This window comes from Euleptes europaea, chromosome 3 (genome assembly GCF_029931775.1).
Source record: "Euleptes europaea isolate rEulEur1 chromosome 3, rEulEur1.hap1, whole genome shotgun sequence".
NCBI classification, from domain to species: Eukaryota; Metazoa; Chordata; class Lepidosauria; order Squamata; family Sphaerodactylidae; genus Euleptes; species Euleptes europaea.
The window spans coordinates 15,428,549-15,455,388 of NC_079314.1; the positions used below are offsets into that span (position 1 = coordinate 15,428,549).

Sequence of the window (26,840 nt, forward strand, 5' to 3'; positions counted from 1 at the left end):
GACAGACACTTTGTATGTGTCCTCATAGATACTTAATAGATAGGGTTGCCAGGTCCCTCTTCACAACCGGCGGGAGGATTTGGGGGTGGAGCCTGAGGAGGGTGGGGTTTGGGGAGGGGAGGGACTTCAATGCCATAGAGTCCAATTGCCAAAGCGGCCATTTTCTCTAGGCGAACTGATCTCTATCAGCTGGAGATCAGCTGTAATAGCAGGAGATCTCCAGCTAGTACCTGGAGGCTGGCAACCCTACTTAATCGACCATATTATTGGCTATCACCACTAAGACAATGACTACAATAATCCACAAAAGCCCCAAGCCAAGGGCACAGCTTGCGAAGATCAGTGCCTTCCTGGAGTTCCGCTTAGCTGCGATGCCATCTCCATCATGGTTAGCATCTCGAGTCTGTGGAGGAAGGAAAAGAGAAAGAATTAAACAAGTGAAAAAATGTGACTGACAGACATCTCTGGCGTGGGCAGCAGGTTTTTCTGAGCAGTGGTAGAACGCTGTGTTGTCTAAGAAAGAATCTTTTTGCCATGGACTCAAACCTTATGGTCCAAGGAAATGTTCTGAGATCAGTTCCCCTGGAGAAAATGACCACTTCAGAGGGAGTACTGTATGGTACTATATCCCTTCTGAGTTCCCTCCTTTCCACAAACCCCAGACTCCTTAGGCTCCACCCCCCAAATCTGCAGGAATTTTCCAACCCAGAGCTGGCCATCCTAGCAGGGCATTTGGCACATGCCCTGAAGCACAATTCAGCCGGCTCAAAAATGCAGGGTAAAACCTAGGGTAGCCAGCCTCCAGGTACTGTTGCAATAACAAACAGTAGTTGGCTCTGCAAACAATGGTACTAATGTAATCAAAATCAAACAATCAACATGACAGTGTAACAAGAACGAGGTGAATGACGGTTACAAAGTTGCGCACAATGAAAATTAACAACAAGAGCAAGCAACATTAACTACAGAACAAGCAAAAATATTGCAAGCAAGCGAACGCAATAGCAAACAGTTGTAATCTTCATAAAGTTCATAGTAAAGGAACAAGGTCCAACAGTCGGCTTGGCTTGCTGCTAGGCTCTTGGGCAGACAGGCAAAAGGGAGGAAACGCCTTTCCGGATATGTAACAGCGCTTTCGCCACAAAAGTGGCTTCTTCAGCCTGGTTATAAATTGCAAAGTTAACTATATACACATTAGGGCTGTTGATTCGGTTCGGCCCGAACTGAAAAACAGTAGAATTTCCCCTGATTCAGTGGTTTTTAGTTCGGGACGAACCGAACTCAAAAATGGCAGGAAAAGGGGGGGCGAATTCAGCGAGTTCGGGAGTTCACGAATAAATCCGGCCAATTCGGGGAGTCAGTAAACAGCATAACCGTCAGTAAGCAGCATTCTCCTCCCCCGGCCAATCGGTGGCCAAGCTGGGTCTTCTTCTGGCCAATCAGTCAGGATTGAGTACTGGAGGAATCAGCTGATGTGCGGCCCAGCCGGGGAGAGAGAGAGAGAGGGAAATCCTCGTGTGTGGGGGGGGGGGTGCTTGTGCACATTCGCTCCTTTCTGTGGCTGCAGGGGGCGTATTTTTTGGGATACAGACCCCAAAGTTTCAGCAGAGATTTAGACAAGCCTTCTTAAGAGACCACCCAAGTTTTATAAACAATGGGTCAGGGGGTCCCGAGATATGGGCTCCCCCCTTTTCTCTTTCCATGGCTGTAGGGGGCGCATTTTGGGGGGTGCAGATCCCAAACTTTGAGCTGGAGCTTCAGACAAGCCTTCTTAAGAGACCACCCAAGTTTTGTAAACATTGGGTCAGGGGGTCCCGAGATATGGGCTTTCCCCTTTCCCCTATTGGGATGAATGGATCAGCTGATCCTGTATGCATCTCCAGAGCAAAACGTCCCATGCCTAATTGGAATCGTCTTGGATTACAAGTCCTCCCCAGTCCTCCTCCTGATGGAACAGAAGACAGCCACAGTAAGACCCCTTTGGGGGCTTTAATCTATAATTTTTCTCCTGTGTGTGTGTGGGGGGGGAAGCAGAGTCTGTGTGTGTGGGGGGAGGGAGCAGTTTCTGTGGGTTGGGGGGAAGCCAAAGGGGGCTTTTGCCGGTTCTGCCTGGGGTGTGTGTTCCCCCTCGAGTCTCTCTCTCCCTGGTTTGAGGGGGGGTTTCAGTTGTGTGTCTTCAGGTTTTCCCTCATTCATAAGAGCGGTTAGGTCTATTTGGATGCTTGCTCAAAACTTGTTTTCAAATGGTGACTTAAAGAATGCATTTGGAGTCCCATGCAAAAGGGGAAATTCCACCTCTCCTACTCATTATGCATAGCTAGCTGCCTCTGTCTCTTTCCATGGTTTGCAAACTCCCAGGTGTCAGGTGTTGCTTTGCACAGTTGCAAAGGTGTTGCAATGCTTTGCAAACTTCTCAGCTGTTTGTCGGGGCTGGGAGCTTTGTACGTGGGCGGCAAGCTCTGCTCAGAGATGCACATTAAGGGTGGGGGACCCCTTTCGGGGCCCATATCTCACCCCCCCCTGGCCCAATCTTTACAAAACTTGGGGGGTCTTTCAAGACGCGTCCTTTGAAGCTCCACTGAAAGTTTGGGACCTCTTCCCCCAAAAATGCCCCCCCAGAGCCGCGGAAAGGCGTGGTTGTGTTTTTAATGGCTTTATTCGGCTGAATTTTTTTCCCGAACTTTGAATTCCTGCTGAATTGCACGGACCCGAAGCGGGAGAGTTCTGACTTCGGCATATCCCGAATCTAAATGGGCCGAATTCAGCTGAATCCGAACTATACCGAATTTTTTTTAATTCAACAGCCCTAATACACATCATCATCATCACCAGCCTCCAGGTACTAGCTGGAGATCTCCTGCTATTACAACCGATCTCCAGTCGACACAGATCCATTCACCTGGAGAAAATGGCCACTTTGGCAAGTGGACTCTATGGCATTGAACTCCCTTCCCTCCCCAAACCCCGCCCTCCTCAGGTTCAACCCAAAAAAACTTCCGCCAGTGGCAAAGAGGGAGCTGGAGGCTGGCAATGCTACTTATGATGCTATGCCAAAACTCCCTTCGTCAGATAAATCAGGGGCATCCTGGAGGTGACATTTCCTTCGTTGGTGCTTCTCACAGAAAATAATACCTTCTAGGCTCTTTGGAAGTACTTTCTTCTCCACTGAGGGGAAGGAAAGCCCAAGATTGGCTATTAGCTTGGAGCCCATGGGCACACTGTTGGGGGGTCACTGCAATGAACTCTAATGTCCTGCCCAATGGAAAACATCACCCTACGCTGAATCAAGGAAATTAGGGCTGTTGAAAAAAAAATTGGTACAGTTCGGCTTCAGCTAAATTCAGCCCTTTTCAATTCGGGCCGTGCCGAAGTCTGAACTGCCCCGCTTTGGATCCCCGAAATTCGGGCGAGATCCGGAGTTTGGGGAAAATTTGCCCCCCCATGGGCCCCCACTTCCGCGTGGGGGGGCCTTTAAACAGATCTGTGCCTCCCAGCTGGAAGCCCCCTGAAGGCGCGTAGGGGTGTGTGGAACAGATCTGTGCCTCCCAGCCGGGAGGCACACATCTGTTTAAAGGGCCCCCCGCGCGCCTTCAGGGAAGCTCCGTGAAGGCATGGGGGGGACTTTAAACAGATCTGTGCCCCCAGCTGGGAGGCGCAGATCTGTTTAAAGGGGTCCCCGCGCGCCTTCAGGGAAGCTCCCTGAAGGCGCGCAGGGGTGTGTGGAACAGATTTGTGCCTCCCGGCCAGGAGGCACAGATCTGTTTAAAGGGCCCCCCGCGCACCTTCAGGGAAGCCCAGTGAAGGCGCGCGGGGGGAGCCGAACCCTGAATTTGCCGAATTTATTCACCAAACCCCCGAAGTCAGCAAATTTGGCTCCCCCCATTTCCCGCCTTTTTTGAATTTGGTTCCTCCGAACCGGAAACCGCCGAATCGGGGGAAATTCGGTGGTTTTTTGGTTCGGAACAAACCGAATCGACAGCCCTAAAGGAAACGGTGAAACTGTTGTGTTATAGAATGTCTCAAGCCATCCCATTGCCAGATGGTCACATGATGTGGTCACTTGGTCTATATCGGCATTTGGTCATATTTTCACCTAACTGCAAATGACTCCACATCAGCAAAGAAGAAGAGTTGGTTTTTATATGCCAACTTTCTCTGCCACTTACAGAAGACTCAAACCGGATTGCAATGACCTTCCCCATCTTACAACAAACACCCCGTGAGGTAGGTGGGGCTGAGAGAACACTGAGAACTTTGACTAGCCCAAAATAACCCAGCTGGCTTCAAGTGGAGGAGTGGGGAAACCAACCGGGTTCACCAGATTAGCCTCCACTGCTCATATGGAGGAGTGGGGAATCAAACCCGGTTCTCCAGATTAGAGTCCACCACCACACCACGCTGGCCAAACAGAACAAACACCCAAAACAGATGTTCAATTCATGAGTCTGTGGTTGTACTACAACACAACGCTGTCTTCAAGCCACAGTAGACTTCAGCTAGCTCCATTTCTCCGCTCTCTGTCAAATAGACTTCTTATCATTCTTTCGCATTTTCTTTCCTAAGCAAATTTAGGTCACTTTTGAATTTTAAATAAATCACCAAAATGGCTTACAGGAATTAAAGCTGGCAGACGACAATGAAAAATAAAACTCGGACCAAAAGAGACCAGGCAGAAGGCACAGTCAAAGGAAAACACAAACACGGATGAGGCTGAAAGAATCTTCTTCAGAAGGAAAATCTGTAGCTCAAGGTTACCACCCAAAAGAAACTGCTCTTAGAACAGACCAGTCTAGCTTCCACAAATGACTGGACCCAAGGGAGAACCCGGTTACAAAAGCTCGGATTTCCTAAGACTGGTATGGGAAGAGATTCCCCATGAGACACTGAAAACCAAAGGTGCTGAAGGCCTTAACAAGACAGACCAGCACATTCAAATTGAGCCCCCTGATTTGCCTTCTTTACTGTCACAGGCCATTGATGCAGGGCTGTCTTCCCTCGCGGTCACCCTGCCAACTGCTCCAGTGCTTCGTTTTGATTATGCATGCCTTTCCTGACTGTCAGAGGTCACCTCGATGTCCCCGCGCATGTCCATGTGTTTTGCCATGTTTCCCAGATACTGATTTAGCGAGAATCTAGAAAACGTGGGCAAACAGGAGAGCGAGGCCACCCTTGACGGTGGGGAACGGCATGCATAATCGAAACAAAGCACCGGAGGAGTTGGTGGGGGTGACTGTGGGGGAAACATCCCTGCATAAATGGCCAAAGTGTGATGGTGACCCCATCCCTGCTTCCTGTAGCTGAGCAAGAAAAGACTCACCTGTATTGAGAAAACCAGGGCTGCAATTCCCAGAGGCAGGCAGCAGAAGATCATGGTTAAGATGGAATACACCAGGTAATCCGGTTCGTGGGTGGGCTGTACGCGTGCCATGAAGGTGGTCTGCTGAGGAGGTTGGATGACGGCCCCTTGGCCGGGCACTGCCCCATATGGAGGATAATAAGCCTGGTACTGAGTTGGCATGCCAGGGTTTGCAGGCCAATCCGCTGGAAGTGGTTGCTGATGGTAGGGATGTTTCTCAGAGTAGGGTGGTAGGTTATGGGCAGAAGGTGGACCTCCTTGGTTGTTCCCGCTGTCCATGGTGAAAAGGCCTCCTTCTCAGCTCAGCAAGGGGAGTCTCTGGTCTCGAAACCTTCTCCCTCTCCTCCCTGACTTTACTTTCTCTGCTCTTGTTGCAGCCTTCAATGCAGCTTTCCCCTCCTTCTTACTTTCTTCCTGTTACACCCAGCTGAACACTTGGTATCTTCTCCTGGCTGCAGGTGGGTCTTCTCCAATCTGCCCTCCTCCTGCGCCTGCTTCCTTTTTATATAGCCCTCTGGAGACTGCCTAGAGCAGCTTCCTCGTGCCAGCAATAAGGAAGACTGAGAGAGCGGGAGGGCGAGGCACTATGCAATGAATACGCCCGACAGGCAGACTGACAAAAGGTGTGATCGTCCCGGGAAGAAGGAGAAAATTGCCCTTATGCCTAAAAAATGGAAGCCCTGCTTTTCGCACTCCGGCTATCAGGCATTCAAATTTACTTTGCAACACTCAAGATTTAGTCTTGCTTATGCAGAAGCACACCATTTGGAAAGAACAAAGTACTCTTCATTGCACACATATCCTCTTATTTCCTGCTCCCCCAGCTAAGATAGGGCCACACCCTCACCCTTCACCAATGTCCCTAATGTCTGAGTACACAATCTACCGGGCATTACACAGCCCGAAATCAGGCACACTGCAGAAAAAGTGAAGGCTCAGTGGAAGACTCAGTGGAAGAGCCTTTGCCTGGCATGCAGAAGGTCCCAGGTTTAATCCCCAACATTGCCCATTAAAAGGAATAGGTCGGAAGTGTTGTAAAAGACCTTAACCTACGACAGGACTAACTTTGATGAACCAATGGTGGGATTCAGAAGCCAGGTAGCTTCATGAGTGTTCCTCAGGGGAACAGGCTTCCTCAGGAGATGGTGGGCTCTCCTTCTTTGGAGGTTTTTAAGCAGAGGCTAGATAGCCATCTGACAGCGATGCTGATTCTGTGAATTTAGGCATATCATGAGAGGGAGGGCAGGAAGGTTTGCATCAGTGTTTGGCTCTCCTGGGCCTTTCTTGCATGCCCAGGGTAGTGCCGATCACCACTTTGGGTTCAGGAAGCAATTTTCCTACAAGCCAGAATGGCCAGGGATCCTGGATGGGTTTCCCCCTCCCCATCTTCTGATTATGGAGTAGGGCAGTGATGGCAAACCTTTTAGAGACCGAGTGCCCAGACTGCAACCCAAAACCTACTTATTTATCGCCAAGTGCCAACACGGCAATTTAACCTGAATACTGAGGTTTTAGTTTAGAAAAAACAACTCATACATTAACATCTTTTGTCTTAAAAGAAAAACACAATAACAGAGCTTTCAATGATACAAACAACTTTTTATTGAAAGGTAAAAGTTTGCATTTGGCATGCTTTTGAACAATCTAGTCCAGCTTCTGTATCTCACAGTGGCCCACATCTATAATAAGGAGGTAGCACATACCCATCAGGGCTAGTAACAGGTGATGGACTTCTCCTCCAGAAATTTGTCCAATCCCCTCCTAAAGGCATCTAGGCTAAATGCCATCACCACATCCTGTGGCAAGGAGTTCCACAGGTTAATTACATGCTGGGTAAGTGGGTGTTCCTCTTTTATTGAGCAGAGGGAGAGTAACTGGTCCGCACCCCAGCAGTGTCTTTTCTGGTGGCTGTCTGCTGGTGTTCTTTTGCTTCTTTTTACATTGTGAGCCCCTTAGGGATAGGGAGCAGTTAGAAAAGTGAAATATAAATACTGCCAATAATAGTAATACAGTGCAAGATTGCATTTATTTTTTTATTAAGCCAGCAGTATCCTAGTTGGATGGCTGCACCATGCTGTATTTCATGAACACTCACAGCTATGTGAAATTCTGCATGCACTTCTTTTCCAATAGGATTGGAGAAGCAATTCTGTGGTTTACCTTTAAGGTCATATAAAAATTAGTTTTGTGTGACGTTCTTACAGATAAGCCTCCAGCGGGCAACAAGGCAGGGCCAGTGGCACATGCAGGGCTGGCGCCGCAAAGCCCGTATTGTGGCCCGAGTGCTCTGCTCCCCTCCAGCTATGCCACGTTGTGAGCTCTGCTCCCCTCCAACCTAGCTCCTCTCCAACCCCACCACGGGTATCACCTTCACCACAGACTCAACAGGTTGCCGTCCGCACCACACCTTCACGCCGCATGTGAGCCACCCGCCTTGTAGAGGAAAACGCAGGAGCCTCCACTCCCAGTTTCTCTCTTAAGGTGGCCAAAGAGACACTTTTAAACAAAATGCTGAGCACAGGAATCCCCTGAGCTCAGCCAGTAGTCTGCCACCAGCCCTTTTCAACCAGTTTAGCCCCAGGCAGAAGATAAGGGCAGCCCCTGCCTGCTGGTGCCAAATTAACACGTAACGCTCACCTTGCCGGGTAGGAAGCCCAGCAAGGGGAGACTACAAAAGCAAAGGGTTTGGTTTGGGGTTTGGTAGGCTGACCCCAAACAACAAGGCACTTAGAGTTAGGACTTGAAGCCAGCAAAGTCAGACACCACAACCAAAAGTATATTTTATGGATTTATTCAAAAGGTTTGTGCTCATTACAAAATTCAAAGGATTCATGAAGCAAAAGCAAATCAAAACAACAAAGCTTTTAAGCAGCTAGCTACACAGTAGGATTCTTAGGTTCAAGAGTTTGGCATAAGCGTAGCAAGTTACAAAAACGTTACCCATTCCAAAAGCAATGATGCACATCAGTTCAGCATTCAATAAATGTTCCAAGAGTTGCATTTGGCATATCCCTGCCCCAGGAATCAGATGGATTGATGGTATCCGACATGCTGTCCTCGTGTCCAGATCACCACAGGCACAGTTGTGTGTGTTCCTCTTTTATTTTCCAGGAACTCAGCGGGGGGGGGGGGAGTTCAAACCTCACTAAGATTCCGGAGATGCCAACTGACCGAAGATTGATGACATCCGGCTTGCAACAGAAAATACCAAGGTGACAAATGCTTACAGAGCAGATCACCCGGGGTTCCCTGAGGCAGGATAAGAGTTAATTGCAGGACCATTTGTTATTATGACAACAAGTGGTCCAGCAGATGGGGGAAGCAATTGCATTTTTTAGCAATGTTAATTGAGCCGCATCCTGGAATGTCTTGCAGTTTGATTTCCCCAGTGAAACCGAAGGCCTGGACCAAAGATTTTTCAGCAACAAGGAATTGGGGGGGGGTCCCATTTCCTTGACATGCCTTACTCCAGACAGGGGAGGCAGGAAGCGCTCCCATTGGGCTGTTGGGCAGAGGGACGGGTGATGTGAGAAATGCCCTCAGGTGCGCGTGGCGACGGCGCGCGTACCCACAGAGAGGGCTCTGTGTGCCATAGGTTCACCACCACTGGAGTAGGGTCACGGGGGGGGGGGGAGTTGTGAATTCCCTGTATTGTGCAGGGGGTTGGACTAGATGACTCTGGTGGTCCCTTCCAACTCTGTGATTCTATGATTCTATCTACCTCAGCTTCAGTTGATTCAAGGAAAAGGAAAACAAGATTTAGAATTCCAGGACCCAACAATGGGGGTTCAAATACGTAGGGTAATCTAGAAGGGTGGAGTGTGCCAGGCTGTCATTCCACTTTGCCATCATCAATTTGGATATTTCTCAGACGATAGTATCTTTTGAGCGTCCTCAGGTAGAACAAAGAGAAATCTCATGCAGTGAGGATACATTTGGTCCCGGATGACTATGTACCTAGAAGTCGTCATTATCTATTGTGGGGTTTCACAGAGAAGGTTTAAGCGAGACATTCCAGGGAAATTGCATTCTTTTCAATATTCAACCTGCCTAGGGTTGCCAACCTCCAGGTAGTTGCTGGTGATCTCCTGGGATTACAGCTGAACTCCAGCTGAACTGGATTCTATGGCATTATACCCCATTGAAGTCCCTCCCCTCCCCACACTCCTCCCTCCTCAGGCTCCGCCCCCAAAATATCCTGGTCTTCTCCATCCCGGAGCTGACAACCCTAAGCCTGCCCTATGCATTATACACATCTATAATTTCCTAAGCAAAAGTTTACAGGAAAACCAGCTGCCAACTGGTTGTCCTGCTGCTGCAGCTAAATTTCTTCCTCTCACAGCTACCAATTGATCAGCTTAAAAAGATGTTTCATTTCCGGTGATGAATCCCATTCTTGGTGAAAGCAGTGCCACGGACCAATTCCATAGCACCACCACCAGACTGCTGTTTGCAATTATATATATATAAAATTTAGAATTATATATATTCTATATAACCAGGTGCCACTAGGAAGTCCCCAAGCAAGACAACTGCAGCAGCATCCTGCCTGTGTATCACAGCACCTAATGTAATAAGTAGGGTTGGCAGGTCCCACCTTGCCACCGGCAGGAGATTTAGGGAGGCAGAGGTGGGGCGGCAACCAGCGTCATCTATGTGATGACGTCACTTACAGTGTAATCGGAAGTGCCAGCGTGAGGCTTTCCCTGCCCCCTCCTGTTCTCAACTTAAGTTTCCAACCAGCTGATTTCACTCCCCCGCCCTACAAACTTTATGACTATGCTTCTGGATGAAGCGAAACTTTGGAACATTGCTTCTCTCAAAGATTAACTCGTTGTTTGTCACACATGCCTATTACTAGGGTTGCCAACTGCCCGCTTATGGCAGGCAATCTAGTGCCCATCACTGCTGCTGCCCGCTGACTCTCAGCTGGTCGATGGGCGAAAGTAGGTGGGGGAAGAGACGAGGAGTGACCAGTGTCATCTATGGGATGATGTCACTTACTGTGTAACTGGAACTGCTGGTGTGAGGCTTTCCCTGCCTCCTCCTGTTCCTATCTTAAGTTTCCAACCAGCCGGTTTTGCTCCACTTGCCCTGCCGCCACTCAGCTGTTTGGCGGGGGTGCAGGCTTTCTTTTTTGCTTTGCCGCATCTCCACGGCTTCCCTGGAGCCCCAGCATGCGAGCTTTCTTTGCCGCGCTCTGCCCGGTGTCCCAGGTTTCTCAGGCAGCTTTCCTCCCCAGCCACTTTTCCCTGCAGTTTCTTATGAGTAGTGCTACAGTAGCGCTACTCACAAGAAACCATGGGGGAAAGCAGCCAGAAAGCTACCTGAGGAACCTGGGACACCGGGCTGAGTATGGCAAAGAAAGCTCGCAGGCTGGAGCACCAGAGAAGTTTCTGAGGCAAAGCAAAATAGAAAGCCCACACCCCCGCCAAACAGCTGAGTGGCGGTAAGGCGGAGGGAGAGAAACCAGCTGGTTTAATAGATAGAGGTACTGACTAGCTTCTGTGGTAAACAGAATTTTCAGCCAAAGCCCGAAGGCCCTTAACCATGCCAGTGCTTTCAGAGATTGTAAACCTAGTTCCACCTTTAAAGAAACATTAGCTACGCAACTTGGCATCTCTGTGATCTTCCACAAAAATATGGACAAAAGAGAATCTAATGTCTCTCTGCAGGTTTCGGTTAGGGTTGCCAGCTTCCAGGTGGTTGGCTAAATCTCCTGTTATCACACAGTATTTCAACACGCAGCCACAAAAATTCCTTTTGTTATTTTTATAAATTATTTTTCTTATGCTCACATAGACAAATATTCCCAACTTACAGAATCATCATTGTAAACAAAGTAACCTTGTAATATTACAACTAACAAAAGCTTATCAAGTAACTATAAAGAGACAGGATCAAATTACTGTTCATCAGAATCACACAAGTCTCTACAGCAACACATTCACTTGCTGCGATCCTCTGTGTTGAACAAGCATTGGGCTTCTCCGTAGTCAGCTGATGGCGACTGACCAATAATGTCTCTTTCTCTCTTTCTCAAGGCTGTATTTAATACAGCCAAACATTTGCATGTTTGAACCACAAAATGGTGGTCGGATGTAGAAATTATTAATCTGATGGAGCAATCACCAGCGAAACAAAGCTTAAACCGGTGGCTTGTCATATTGTTGATATAACTTCTGGCTGTGATTTTTACTACGGTGCATGCTGCACACGGACGATGAAACAGCCTTGAGAAAGAGAGAAACCCTAGTGAACCCCCAGTCCTACATGATCAAAGGCGTGACGTAGGGAGTCTTACAGCAGCACTCCGTGTTACAGAAATTCATATTGGGACAGACTGTCTACATTTGGGACTTTATTATTAGGGTTGCCAGCTGTGGGTTGGGAAATACCTGGAGACATGGGGGGTAGAGCCTGAGGAGGGTGGGATTTGGAGAAGAGAGGGACTTCAAGAGGGTATAGTGCCATAGAGTCCACCTTCCAAAGCTGCCATTTTCTCCAAGTGAACTGATCTCTGTCACCTGGATATCGGTTGTAATCCCAGGAGATCTCCAGCCACCACCTGGAGGCTGGTGACCCTACCTATTATGGTGTAGTGGTTAAGAAGGGTGGTTTGGAGCGGTGGAGTCTGATCTGGAGAACCGGGTTTGATTCCCCACTCCCCCACATGAACGGCAGATGGTTTCCCCACTCCTACACATGAAGCCGGCTGGGTGACCTTGGGCAAGTCATTCTCTCTCAGCCTCCCCTACCTCACAGGGTGTCTGTTGTGGGGAGGGGAAGGGAAGGTGATTGTAAGCCGGTTTGATTCTGCCTTAAGTGGCAGAGAAAGTCGGCATATAAAAACCAACTCTTCTTCTTCTATGCATTCCCTTGAGACTGCAGGCAGCAGCCAATGAATTGCAGCAGGCCTCAGGAAACGCAAAGCACTGTGATGCCACATCGCATGTTCTGTTGCATTGCATGTCACAGGGAGCGACGGAATTACAGGGCTGCTGGTTTTCATGGCAGTCAGCCTGTCTCTCTCGTGCCATCCTTAGCTTCAGGGCCCAGCAACATCTCAAACAGGAGTACCCATTTGGATTTCCCAGTAAGTACTGAAAGAGCAGTCTAGGGGGAAATCGTACCGAGCAACCGTTTCCCAAACAGAAATCATACGCCCAGTGGTTTAAGCCCCATCACGTCAAAAAGACTGATGTAATGTGCCTCTTCAGTCTAAAGGATCACGGGGAGTGGGGGAATGTGATACAGCAGACAGTTTCAGAGGGTAGCCGCGTTGGTCTGAAGTAGAACAGCGAGATTTGAGTCCAGTGGTTTCTTAAAAACAACAAGATTTTCAGGGTAGGAGCTTTCAAGAGCCAAAGCTCCCTTCATTCGACACATCTGGGGCATCTTGGAGGTGACTTTTTCTTCATTGGTGCTTCACACAAAGGAGAATACTTTGAGAGAGCCAGTGTGGTGTGGTTAAGAGCGGTGGTTTGGAGCAGTGGATTTTAATCTGGAGAACCGGGTTTGATTCCCCACTCCTCCACATGTGCGGCAGACACTAATCTGGTGAACCGGGTTGGTTTCCTCACTCCTACACATGAAGGCAGCTGGGTGACCTTGGGCTAATCACAGCTCTCTTGGAGCTCTCTCAGCCCCATCTACCTTTTGGGGTGTCTGTTGTGGAGAGGGGAAAGAAAGGAGATTGTAGGCTGGTTTGATTCTTCCTTAAGTGGTAGAGAAAGTTGGCATATAAAAATGAACTCTTCTTGTTCTTCTGCCTTCTGGTCTCTTCGGAAGTACTTCCTTCTCCATTGAGGGAGAGGAAAGCCAAGATTGGCTATTAGATTGGGTACTGGCAACATGGAGTCCTTGCGCACCATCTTGGGGATCACTGCAGCAAACTCTAATGTCTTGCCCAATGGAAAACATCACCCTACACTGAATCAAAAAAATGGTAAAACTGTTGTGTGATAGAATGTCCCAAGCCATCCAGTCGCCAAGAGAAGAAGAAGAGTTGGGTTTTATATGCCGATTAACTCTGCCACTTACGGAAGACTCAAACCAGCTTATAATCACATTCCCTTCCCCTCCCCACAAAAAACACCCTGTGAGGTAGGTGGGGCTGAGAGAGCTCTAAGAGAGCTGTGACTAGCCCAAGGTCACCCAGCTGCCTTCATGTGGAGGAGTGGGGAAACCAACCCAGTTCACCAGATTAGCCTCCACGGCTCATGTGGAGGAGTGGGGAATCAAACCCGGTTCTCCAGATTAGAGTCTACCGTTCCAAACCACCACTCTTAACCACTACACCACACTGGCCAAACAGAACAAACACCCAAAGCAGACATTCAGTTCACGAGTCTGTGGTTGTACTCCAATAAAATTCTGTCTTCTAGCCACAGCTAGCACCATTTCCCCGCTCTCTGTCAAATAGACTGCTTATCATTCTTTCGCATTTCCTTTCCTAAGCAAATTTAGGTCACTTTTCAATTTTAAAGAAATCACCAAAAAAGCTTACAAGACTTAAAGCTGGCAGACAATGATGAAAAATAAAACTCGGACCAAAAGAGACTTCAACAGAAGGCCGTTGTTTCGTTTCTGAAGGCACAGTCAAAAGAATATTCATGAGAAGGGAAATGTGTAGCTCAAGGCTACAGCCCGGCCTCACCGGGGAAGGGCGGGCTAGAAATACAAATAAATAAAGGAATAAAACCCAAAAGAAACTGCTCTGAGAAGAGGCCAGTCTTATTCCCACAAATGACTGGACCCAAGGCAAAACCCAGTTACAAAAGCTCAGATTTCCTAAGACTGGTATGGGAAGAGATTCTCCATGAGACACTGAAAACCAAAGGTGCTGAAAGCCTTAACAAGACGGACCAAAACATTCAAATAAAGCCCCCTGATTTGCCTTCCTTTCTGTCACAGGCCATTTGTGCAGGGCTGTTTCCCTCAAGGTCACCCTTGCCGACCATTCGGGTGCTTCGTTTTCATGATGCATGCCTTTCCCGACCGTCAGAGGTCGCCTCGCTCTCCCACCACGTTTCCGCGCAGTTTGCCCTTGTTTTCCGGACGCTGATTTAGCGAGAATCTAGAAAATGGGGGCAAAATGTGTGGAAACGCACAGGGAGAGCGAGGCAACCTCTGACGGCATGCATAATAAAAACGAAGCACCGGAGGAGTCGGTGGGGGTGACTGTGGGGGAAACAGCCCTGCATAAATGGCCAACGTGTGATGGTGACCCCATCCCTACTTCCTGTAGCTGAGCAAGAAAAGACTCACCTGTATAGAGAAAACCAGGGCTGCAATTCCCAGAGGCAGGCAGCAGAAGATCATGGTTAAGATGGAATACACCAGGTAATCCGGTTCGTGGGTGGGTTGCACGGGGACGATGAAGGTGGTCTGCTGCGGAGGTTGGATGATGGCCCCTTGGCTGGCCACTACCCCGTATGAAGCATAATAAGCCTGGTACTGAGTTGGCATGGCGGGGTTTGCAGGCCCATCCACTGGAGGTGGTTGCTGATGGTAGGGATGTTTCTCAGAGTAGGGTGGTGGGTTCTGGGCAGAAGGTGGACCTCCTTGGTTGTTCCAGTTGTCCATGGCGAAAAGGTCTCCTTCTCAGCTCAGCAAGGGGAGTCTCTGGTCTCGAAACCTTCTCCCTCTCCTCACTGACTTTACTTTCTCTGCTCCTGTTGAACCTTCAATGCAGCTTTCCCCTCCTTCTTGCTTCCTTCCTCTTACACCCAGCTGTACGCTCTGTATCTTCTCCTGGCTGCAGGTGGGTCTTCTCCAATCTGCCCTGCTCCTGCGCCTGCTTCTTTTTTATATAGACCTCTGGAGACTGCCTAGACCAACTTCCTCGTCCCAGCCATAAAGAAGACTGAGAGGGTGGGAGGGTGAGGCATTGTGCAATGAATACGCCCGACAGGCAGACTAACAAAAGGTGTGATCCTCCCTGGAAGAAGGAGAAAATTGCCCTTCTGCCAAAGAAATGGAAGCTCTGCTTTTCGCACTCCGGCTATCAGACACTCAACCTTACTTTGCAATGCTCGAGATTTAGTCTTGCTTATGCAGAAGCACACCACTTGCAAAGAACAAAGTACTCTTCATGTCACATATATGCTCTTATTTCCTGCTTCCCCAGCGAAGGTAGGGCCACACCCTCACCCTTCTCCCATGTCCCGCATGTCTGAGTACACAATCTACCAAGCATTGCACAGCCCGAAATCAGGCACACTGCAGAAAAAGTGAAGGCCTGCGACTCAGTGGAAGAGCGTTTGCCTGGCATGCAGAAGGTCCCAGGTTCAATCCCCGACATCACCCATTAAAAGGAATAGGTAGGAGGTGATGTAAAAGACCTTAACTTGAGACCATACTAGTTCTGATGAGCCAATGGTGCGATTCAGTATCAGGTAGCTTCCTGAGTGTTCACATTATGTGCCTTAGGGCATTTTTACTCAAATACTGCACTTTCAATCCACTTTCACTGCACCTTAACAATCGTTTGGATTTTGTCAGTTCACACAGTAAAATCAACCTTCAAAGTGCATTGAAAATGGATTGAAAGTGCATTATTGTCAAGCCTATCCCTGCATCTTGGCCTGACTTTATGGCAGGCCTGTCTGACAAGGCCTGTTAGACAATGCCCCAGTCATGTGTCCTTTGGTTCTCATGCGCTGTACAGTTTATCTCTCTGCCTACTGGTGTGGTATGTGTCCATCCTGTTTAGCACAGCTCACAGCTGCACTCTTGCTACGCCTTGTTATACATTGTTATGACTTTCTACCCCGAGAACGCTTATCATGGTTTCTACTGGACTGCGTGACAACATGCAATATATTTTAACCTTGTATTGTAATCCTATTCGCCATTAGTCGCCTTCTTCTGCTAAGCTGGCAGCCAACTACTGACTTTGTCTATCTTGACCCCTAATAAAGCCTAACCTGTTTCAGAGTCTTGCCTGAGCGAGTTTTGCTTGAAGGGACACTGAGGACAAATCTCTGAGTCTGACAATTATTTGGGCGGTGTGAAAGTGCCCATAGCTTCAGGTGATGCAAGGAAAAGAAAAGCAAGATTTAAAATTCCAGGACCAAGTAGCGGGGGTTAAAATCTGAGGGGTAATCTGTGTGCTGGCATTCCACGTTGCCATCATCAGTTTGGATGTGTCTCAGATTATAGTATCTTTTGAGCATCCTCGGGAAGACGAAAGAGAACTCTCATGCAGTGAGGATGCCTTTGGTCCTGCATGATTATATACCGAGAAGTCGTCATTATCTGTAGTCTGATTTCACAGAAAAGTTTAAGGAAGCTGTTCCAGGGAAATGGCATTCCTTTCAATATTCAGCCTGCCTAGGGTTGCCAACCTCCAAGTAGTCGCTGGCGATCTCCTGGGACTGCAACTGATCTCCAGCCGATACAGAGCAGTTCACCTGGAGAAAATGACCGCTTTGGAAGATGGATTCTATGGCATTCTGCCCCATTGAAGTCCCTCCTTTCCCCAAACTCCTCCCTCCTCAGGCTCTGCCCCAACAATCTCCAGGTCTTTTCCAGTCCGGAGCTGGCAATCCTAAACCTGTCCTATGCATTATACACATCTATAATGACCTCAGCAACAGTCTACGGGGAAACGAGCTGCCAATTGGTTGTTCTGCTGCTGACGCTAAATTTCTTCCTCTCACAGCTCCCGATCATTCATCAGCTTGACAAAATGTTTCATTTCCAGTGACTAATCCCATTCTGGGTGATTTCAGTGCCACTGGCCCGTTCCATAGCATCACCACCAGGCTGCAGTTTGCAATTATATCTTCGGCATCATAAGTACATAAGAAAAGCCCTGCTGGATCAGACCAGGGCCCATCAAGTCCAGCAGCCTGTTCACACAGTGGCCAACCAGGGGCCTCTAGGAAGCCCACAAACAAGACGACTGCAGCACCATCCTGCCTGTGTTTCACAGCACCTAAAATAATAGGCAAATAAAGAGTTAATCTTTGAGAGAAGCAATGCTCCAGCTCTAGGTTAAGAAATACCTGGAGATTGGTGTGTTGGAGCCTGAGGAGGGTGGGGTTTGGGGAGGGGAGGGACATCAAGGGTATAATGCCATAGAGTCCAACTTCCAAAGTGGTCATTTTCTCCAGGTGAACTGATCTCTGTTGCCTGGAGATCAGTTGTAATAGCGGGAGATCTCCAGCCACCACCTGGAGGTGTGTAACCTTACGGGCAACCCTATTAGCGAGGGTTGCCAGCTCCAGGTTGGGAAATACTTGGAGGTTTTGGGATGGGGCCTGAGGAGGGTGGGCTTTGGGAAGGAGAGAGAGTTCAACACCGAAGAGTCCAATTGCCAAAGCGGCCATTTTCTCCAGGTGAACTGATCTCTGTGGCTAATGCTGTTGTGTGGCTAATGTTTCTTTAAGGGTGGGACCAGGTTTACAATCTCTGGAAGCACCGGCATGGTGAAGGGCCTTCGGGCTTTGGCTGAAAAGTCTATTCACCTCAGAAGCTAGTGGGTACCTCTGTCTATTAAAGTCTGAATCCTATGCTGTCCCATGGAGAAAATTAATGGAGACTACATTCAGGCTGCAGGGTTTTAACCGTAGTGATTTGGAGGTATTGGGAAGATCAGCAGCGTGCTCTGCAGTAAGGTTTCCAACCGCCAGGTACTAGCTGGAGATCTCCTGCTAGTACAACTGATCTCCAGTTGACTGAGATCAGTTCCCCGGGAGAAAATTGCCGCGTTGGCAATTGGACTCTAGGGCCTAGAAGTCCCTCCCCAAACCTCGTCCTCCTCAGGTTCCAACCACCAAAAACCTCCTGCCGGTGGCGAAGAGGGATCTCGCAACCCTACTCCACCCCCAATCCTCCAAAAATTTCCCAACCCAGACCTGGCAACCCTACTCTATAGAGAAGCTGACAACCTACTTTTGGACTGACCACTGAAATAGCAGCAGGAACAAACCAGCCACCTTTGCTATTAAAAAAAGAACATATTGTGGCCTTTGTTGCAACCAAGGCCCTATCATGAGCATTCCTAAGATGGGCCCTCCTGTCCAAATTAACTTGGAAGTGAATTCCTAAGTAACAAAACTGGATTACTTGCACAACAGGTTTCTCATAGATTTGCCAGTTATATTTTGTTGGGTGATTGGATTTAGAAAACACCATCACTTTAGATTTCCCTTGGTTAATGGTCAGCCCTTCTGCATTACACTATTCTGAACCCTCCACCGTCATCGGAGGCCCAATTTGTACACTATTAATTCAAAGTACAAAATGTGGCAAGTTGTACAGGGGGCCTTCTTTTCAAATGGTTGATGAGCCGATCCATCTCTGATGGTTTTATTTTATCTCTTGTCCTTCTCTCTTTGAAATGTTCTAGTGGTTTGATTATCGGTCTTTTAAAAAACCTGAAGCTATGCTGAAATTTTGGGATCTCTAGCTCCAAAAATGCTTCCCCCGGAGCCATGGAAAGCTACGAATGCGCTCTTATTTGCTTTATTCCAATGGGCAATTTTGGGGGAACCCTTTCTGGGCCCCATTTCTCAGGACCCCCTGACCCAATCTTTAAAAAACTTGGGGGTTCTTGCAAGAAGGGTCCCCTGAAGCTACGCTGAAATTTTGGGACCTCTACCTCCAAAAATGCCCCCCAGAGCTGTGGAAAGTTGTGAATGTGCACACGCACCCCCTTCCTACACGGGGATCTCTCTCACACACAAGCAGACAGTCTCTTTCTCTCCCTGGGCCCCACAGCAGCTGAATTTATTCAGCACACCCCGAACTTGCCGAATTCGGCTCATCGTTTTCCTGCCTTTTTATAAAATTTGGTTCCATCTGAACTGAAAACTGGCAAATCGGGGGATATTCGGCTATTTTTCAGTTCGGGACGAACCGAATTGACAGCCCTAAAAATGACCACTTCAGAGGGAGTACTGTATGGCACCATATCCCTTCTGAGTTCCCTCCTTTCCACAAACCCTGCTTTCCTGAGGCACACCCCCCCCCACACACACACACACACACACACACACAAATCTGGAATTTTCCAACCCACAGCTAGCAATCCTGGAAGGGCATTTGGCACATGCTCGGAAGCCCACTCCAGCCAGATGTTGTTGTTCCATCCAACTTACAACGGACAGCTGAAGAAGATCATTGAAAAGCTGGAAATATCTAGAATCTGTGTCCATCCTCTTGGATCGAATTTGCACCTGCATGTTGTTTCAGGGTTGTTAATTTAAGCCGGATGTTATCACCGTATTCACGCAGTCTATAGAAGTACTATTTGTAAAAATATGCTCTTGATTGATGGTTGCATTGTATGGGTGTTTTAATTACCTCACCTTCACTTTTTCACTTGTTGTTTTGGGCATATTTGTGAGAACATATTGTTTGTAATACAGCGTTTAGATAGAGCCTGCATGCTGCTTTGTTTTTTGTTAGCTTTGCTCGTGCAGCAACGTTTCTGTAGTTGGGTTGTACTTTCCAGTACCTGAAGGTTGGCAACCTTACCCTATGCTGAATCAATGAAATGGTAAAACTATTGTGTGATAGAATGTCCCAAGCCATCCCATTGCCAAGAGGTCACAAGATGTGGTCACTTGATCTACATCTGTATTTGGTCACATTTTTGCCTAGCTGCAAATGACTCCGCATCAGCAGAGGCCAAACAGAAAGAATACCCAATGCTGACGTTCATTCCTGAGTCTGTGGTTGTATTCCAATACAACTCTACCTGTCTTCAAGCAACAGCAGGCTTCAGCTAGCTCCATTTCCCTGCTCTCTGTGAAATAGACTGTTTATCATTCTTTCACATTTTCTTTCCTAAGCAAATTTAGGTCACTTCTCAATTTTAAAGAAATTACCAAAAACCACCAGCAGCAGCAGAAGAAGAGCAGGTTTTTATATGCCACAGCAGACACTAGAAAAGACCGTCATGCTAGGAAAAGTTGAGGTAGCAGAAAAAGAGGAAGACCCAACAAGAGATGGATCGACTCTATAAAGGAAGCCATGACCCTCAATTTGCAAGACCTGAGCAAGGCTGTCAAAGACAGGGCATTTTGGAGGACACTGATTCATAGGATCGCCATGAGACAGAAGTGACTTGACGGCACTTAACACACACACAGCAAACTTCAGCTAGCTCCATTTGTTTGTTTGTTTGTTTGTTTGTTTGTTTGTTTGTTTGTTTATTATTATTATTTCTATCCCCAGTCCAAAGGCTCAAGGTGGCTTACAAAATCCGGAATAATAAAATTAATAAATCTTTAAAATATAATTTAAATACATTTAAAATAGCCCAAATCGTTTGAATAAATGGAGGAGTAATACTCCCATTGAAAGTGTTAAAATCACATAATAGTTGTCTGCAGATCGGTAGATAGAACTGACCTCTCCCCAAAATGGGGAAAGGGGCTCAGCAGGGGGGATTCAAAAATTTCCCCACTCTCTGTCAAATAGTTTGCTTATCATTCTTTCACATTTTCTTTCCTTAGCAAATTGCGGTCATTTTTCAATTTTAAAGAAATTACCGAAAGGGCTTACAAGAATTAAAGCTGGCAGACGACGATGAAAAATACAACTCGGACCAAAAGAGACCACAGCAGAAGGCACAGTCAAAGGAAAACACAAACACGGATGGGGCCCAAAGAATGTTCTTCAGAAGGGAAATCTGTAGCTCAAGGTTACCACCCAAAAGAAACTGAACTTAGAAGAGACCAGTCTTGCTTCCACAAATGACTGGACCCAAGGGAGAACCCGGTTACAAAAGCTCGGATCTCCTAAGACTGGTATGGGAAGAGATTCCCCATGAGACACTGAGAACCAAAGGTGCTGAAGCCCTTAACAAGCCCAACCAGCACATTCAAATTGAGCCCCCTGATTTGCCTTCTTTACTGTCACAGGCCATTTATGCAGGGCTGTCTTCTCTCACGGTCCCTCTGCCAACTGCTCCGGTGGTTCGTTTTCATAATGCATGCCTTTCCCGACCGTCAGAGGTTGCCTTGTTCTCCCCACACACTTCCACCCGTTTTGCCATATTTCCTGGATGCTAATTTAGCAGGAATCTAGAAAACGCAGGCAAAACGTGCAGAAATGCACAGGGAGAGCGAGGCGACCCCTGAAAGTGGGAAACTGCATGCATAATCAAAACAAAGCACCGGAGGATTCGACGGGGGTGACCGTGGGGAAACAGCCCCACATAAATGGCCAAAGTGGGATGTCTCCTCCATCCCTACTTCCTGTAGCTGACCAAGAAAAGACTCACCTGTATTGAGAAAGCCAGAGCTGCAATTCCCAGAGGCAGGCAGCAGAAGATCATGGTTAAAATGGAATACAGCAGGTAATCCGGTTCATGGGTGGGTTGTATGCAGACCATGAAGGTGGTTTGCTGCGGAGGTTGGATGATGGCCCTTTGGCTGGGACCCACACCGTATGGAGCATAATAAGCCTGGTTCTGAGTTGGCATGGCAGGGTTAGCTGGCCCATCAGCAGGACTTGGTTGCTGATCGTAGGGCTGTTTCTCAGAGTAGAGTGGTGGGTTCTGGGCATTAGGTGGATCTCCTTGGTTGTTCCGGTTATCTATGGCAAAAAGGTCTACTTCTCAGCTCTCCAAGGGATGTCTCTGGTCTCGAAACGTTCTCACTCTCCTCCCTGACTTTACTTTCTCTGCTCTCATTGTACCTTCAGTACAGTTTTCCCCTCCTTGCTTTCTTCCTGTTACACCCAGCCGGACACTCGGTATCTTCTCCTGGCTGCAGGTTGCTCTTCTTCAATCTGCTCTGCTCCTGCGCCTGCTTCCTTTTCATATAGCCCTCTGGCGACCGGATAGAGCAATTTCCCTGTCCCAGCAATAAGAAAGACTGAGAAGGCTGGTGAGGCATTGTTGAATGAATATGCCCATTGTTCAGTGAATACACAGTGAATACGCTTTCGCACTCCAGCTATCAGATACTCAAACCTACTTTGCATCACTTGACATTTAGTCTTGCTTATGCAGAAGCATAAGAACGAAGTACTCTTCATGGCACATATATCATCTTATTTCCTGCTCCCACAGCGACGGTAGGGCCACACCCCCACCCTTCACCCATGTCCCTAATGTCTGAGTACACAATCCACTGGGCATTGCACAGCCCGAAAGCAGGCACACTGCAGAATAAGAGAATGCCTGCGGCTCAGTGGAAGAGCCTTTGCTTGGCCTGCAGAAGGTCCCAGGTTCAGTCCCCGACATCGCCCATTAAAAGGAATAGGTAGGAGATGATGTAAAAGAGCTTCACCTGAGACAGTACTGATTTTGATGAGCCAATGGTGTGATTCAGATTGCTTCATGAGTGTTCCTCAGGCTCTCCTTTGGAAGTTTTTAAGCAGAGGCTAGATGGCCATCTGCTAGCAATGCTGATTCTCCGAACTTAGGCAGATCATGAGAGGGAAGGCAAGAAGGTTTGCATCAGTGTTTGGCTCTCGTGGCCCTTTCTTGCATGCCCAGAGCAGTGCCGATCGCTACTTTGGGGTCAGGAAGCAACTTTCCTCCAGGCCAGATTGGTCAGGGATCCTGGATGGGTTTCCCCCTCCCCATCTTCTGGTTATGGAGTAGGGCAGTGATGGCGAACCTTTTAGAGACCGAGTGCCCAAACTGCAACCCAAATCCCACTCAGAGTTTGGCTCTTGTGACCTTTCCTTGCTTGCCCAGGGTAGTGCTGATCACCAGATTGGGGTCAGGAAGCAATTTTCCTCCAGGCCAGATTGGTCAGGGATCCAGGAGGGTGGGTTTTTTTGTTTTTTGTTTTTTGCTATCTTCTGGGCATGGAGGTCACTGGGAGTGTGGGAGGAGGGGGTAGTTGTGAATTTCCTGCATTGTGCAGGGAGTTGGACTGGGTGAGTCTGGTGGTCCCTTCCAACTCTGTCGTTCTGATTCGGCAATTCTATGTGCCCATGTGTGTTAAGTGCCATCAAGTCGCTTCCAACTATGGTGACCCCATGAATAAAAGTCCTCCAAAATGTCCTATCCTTGACAGCCCTGCTCAGATCTTGCAAGTTGAAGGCTGTGGCTTCCTATGTGCCCATAGCTTCAGGTGATTCAAGGAAAAGAAAAGCAAGATGTAGAATTCCAAGAACAAACAACAGGGGTTAAAATCTGAGAGATAATCTAGAGGGCAGCCTATGCCTGGAGGGGCTGTGTGCTGTCATTCCACTTTGCCGTCATCAGTTTGGATATTTCTTAGATGATTGTATCTTTTGAGCGTCCTTTTGAACAAAGAGAACTCTCATGCAGTGAGGATACATTTGGACCGGGATGACTATGTACCTAGACGTCGTCATTATCTATATGGGGTTTCACAGAAAGATTTAAGATTTAAGCGAGACCTTCCAGGGAAATGGCATTCCTTGCAATATTCAGCCTGCCTAGGGTTGCCAACCTCCAGGTAGTCATTGGCGATATCCTGGGATTACAATTTATCTCCAGCCGACAGAGAGCAGTTCACCTGGAGAAAATGGCTACTGGGGAAGGTGGATTCTATGCCATTATACCCCATTGAAGCCCCTCTCCTCCCCAAGCCACACCCTCCTCAGGCTCCACCCCCAAAATCTCCAGGAATTTCTCAACCCAGAGCTGGCAACCCTAATTATACACCCCCCGAGGTCACCCTCCCCAGACACCACCCTCAATTCTCCAGGAATTTCCCAACCCAGACCTGGCAACCCTACTCTATAGAGAAGCTGACAACCTACTTTTGCACTGACCACTGAAAAAGCAGCAGGAACAAACCAGACACCTTTGCTATTTAAAAAAACAAAAAGAAACATATTGGAGTCTTTGTTGCAACTAAGGCCATATCATGAGCATTCTTAAGATGGGCCTTCCAGGCCAAATTAGCTTGGAAGTGCAGTCCTAAATAACAAAACTGGATTACTTGCTCAACAGGTTTCCCATTGATTTCCCAGTTACACTTTGTTGGGTGGTTGGATTTAGAAAACCCCATCAGCTTAGATTTCCCTTGGTTAATGGTCAGCCCTTCTGCATTACAATATTCCAAGCCCTCCACCGTCATCGGAGGCCCATTTTTTGCACTATTATTTCAAAGTACAAACTGCGGCAAGGTGTACAGCAGGCCATGTTTTTGAACGGTTGATCAACCAGTCTATCTCTGATTATTTTTTCCTTCTTTTTTTTGAAACGTTCTAGTGGTTTGATTATGGGTCTTTTAAAAAAAATGCTTTCCTGTTTTGCAGCAACCGGTGGTCACAAGAGGGGGGGAAATCAGCTTGCAATTCTCAAATTATGTACCACAAGGCCACAAAACCATCTGGGGAAAATCTAAGGCATGTTTATATTTTATATTGTTCATTCGTTGTATACTGATGTATACTCTTTAACAGCATGAGGTCTCTTCATTAAGCATCAGGGTAGGCTTGGAGCAACACTTCTTTAAAGATGGCCACAACTGAAAACAAACTTTTATTAAATTGAACAAAGAAGGCAGTGGTTTAGCAGACAGACACTTTGTGTGTGTCCTCAAATATACTTCATAGGCTATATCACCCCCACGATAATGACTACAATAATCCACACCAGCCCCAAGCCGAGGGCACAGCTTGCAAAGATCAGCGCCTTCCTGGAGTTCCGCTTGGCTGCGATGCCATTTCCTTCACGGTTAGCATCTCGTGTCTGAGGAGCAAGGAGAAGAGAAAGAATTAAATAAGTGAAAAAATGCAACTGACCGACATCTCTGGCATGGGAAGCAGCTGTTTCTGAGCAGCGGAGGAACATTGTGTTGGCCGACAAAACATCTTTTTGCCATGGACTCAAAACATATGGTCAAAGGAAATGGCTGCTTCAGAGGGTTGGCTTTTCGCCACTGGTGGGAGGTTTTTGGAGCGGAGCCTGAGGAGGGAGGAGTTTGGGGAAGGGAGGGACTTCAATGCCATAGAATCCAATTGCCGAAGTGGCCATTTTCTGCAGGTGAACTGATGTCTATCGGCTGGAGATCAGTTGTAATAGCAGGAGATCTCCAGCTAGTACCTGGAGGTTGGCAAGCCTAGCTTCAAAGGGTGTACTGTATGGCCCATACCTGGAGATTTTGGGGGTAGAGCCTGAAGAGGGCAGGATTAGGAGAGGGGAGGGACTTCAAGAGGGTATAGTGCCATAGAGACCCCCTTCCAAAGAGTCCAATTGCCAAAGCGGCCATTTACTCCAAGTGAAATGATCTCTATAGACTGGAGATCACTTGTAATAGCTATTCAAATGACTATTGCTAATGGCCGTGCAAACGAAGGAACGAATGAGCAGGCGAGTGGGGGGTGGAATTTGTTTGACTTTCTTCTTTTACATCGGGACTGCAAATAGTCATTTTAAAGGTTGGATTTTTAAAAGGAGCCTTGAGCGAGCATCAAAATTGACCCTGCATAAGCGCGGTTCCGGGTCCTCGCCCAGAGTCCGGATTTGCCGCTCTGGGTGGGAGGAGGAGGACAGGGGAGAAGCTGCAAAAGCCGCGGAACTGGCAAGCTTCTGCGGCATCGGAAAGGTGAACCACAGAAGAGGTGAGCCCAGAGGTGAGCCCAGTCTCCAGATCGGAGAGGTGAACCCAGTCTCCAGATTGCGGCAGGCCCAGGCTTTCCCAGGCATTTGGGCCCATCAGCCCTCTGCCAGAGGCTCAAATGAGCCTATCTGGGAGAGGCAGAGGGGGGTGGAGGATGGTTTGGTCAGACGTCGGAGGGAAGGCTTTCCCTCTGGTCCGGCCAGACTTGATTTAAAGAGGCGGGCTTCTGCCTCTGTTCAGACTGCCTTCAGGTTTTCCCGTCCCTCCCTCCCTATGTTTAAGGTTTTTTACAATTGTTAATTGTCACAGCTTAAGCAGTGGGCTGGAATCAGTTTCAGAAAAGGCGACCTGTGCGCCCCCTTTTCCCCATTGGAGGGTCCCATTAAGGGATTTGGGGGGAGGCTCAGGGAAGGATATGCCCTATTGGAGGGCTGTCCAAGCAGCCTCCTCCCAAGAGGCAGAGGAATCACCGAATGGCTCATGTCCAGGTGAAACCCGTGCTCTGCCAACTCCATGCTACTCCAGCGGGCGTGCTAGGAGTAGGATGACAGCAGGAGCACTGGGATCAAATGATGTCCCTGCTTCAGCCCACATGCTGCGCCAATGCATTCCAGCTGTTGCCAATTAAGCTGCGGCCAAAATTTCCCCAAAATAAAATCTGTCATTCTAATAAATTGTTCTGTCTAATGTTTTGATGTTATGTTGTTTGAATGCATCAACTGTTATTCCAATGTGTTGTTGACCTTGTCCCCCTCCCCACACTAAGCCTGGATCGGCAAATGGCCTACCTGTCTTCAAGCAACAGCAGGGTTCAGTTAGCTCCATTTCCCCGCTCTCTTATCATGCTTAGGTCACTTTTCAATTTTAAAGAAATCACCAAAATGGCTTACAAAAATTAAAGCTGGCAGACAACAACAAAAAATAAAACTCGGACCAAAAGAGACAGAAGAAGAAGAAGAAGAAGAAGA

The 26,840-nt window shown here is 48.0% G+C and overlaps 1 protein-coding gene across 1 annotated transcript; it reads right to left on the reverse strand.

Annotated features, from left to right (window-relative positions):
• Positions 1-250: 250 nt before the first annotated feature.
• Positions 251-5,635, reverse strand: LOC130474686 (trafficking regulator of GLUT4 1-like). The gene is made up of 2 exons (XM_056846383.1): positions 5,318-5,635; positions 251-403 (listed from the first exon to the last, which is right to left on the reverse strand). The coding sequence occupies exons 1-2, from the start codon at positions 5,633-5,635 to the stop codon at positions 251-253; spliced, it is 471 nt and encodes a 156-aa protein (XP_056702361.1).
• Positions 5,636-26,840: the final 21,205 nt, after the last annotated feature.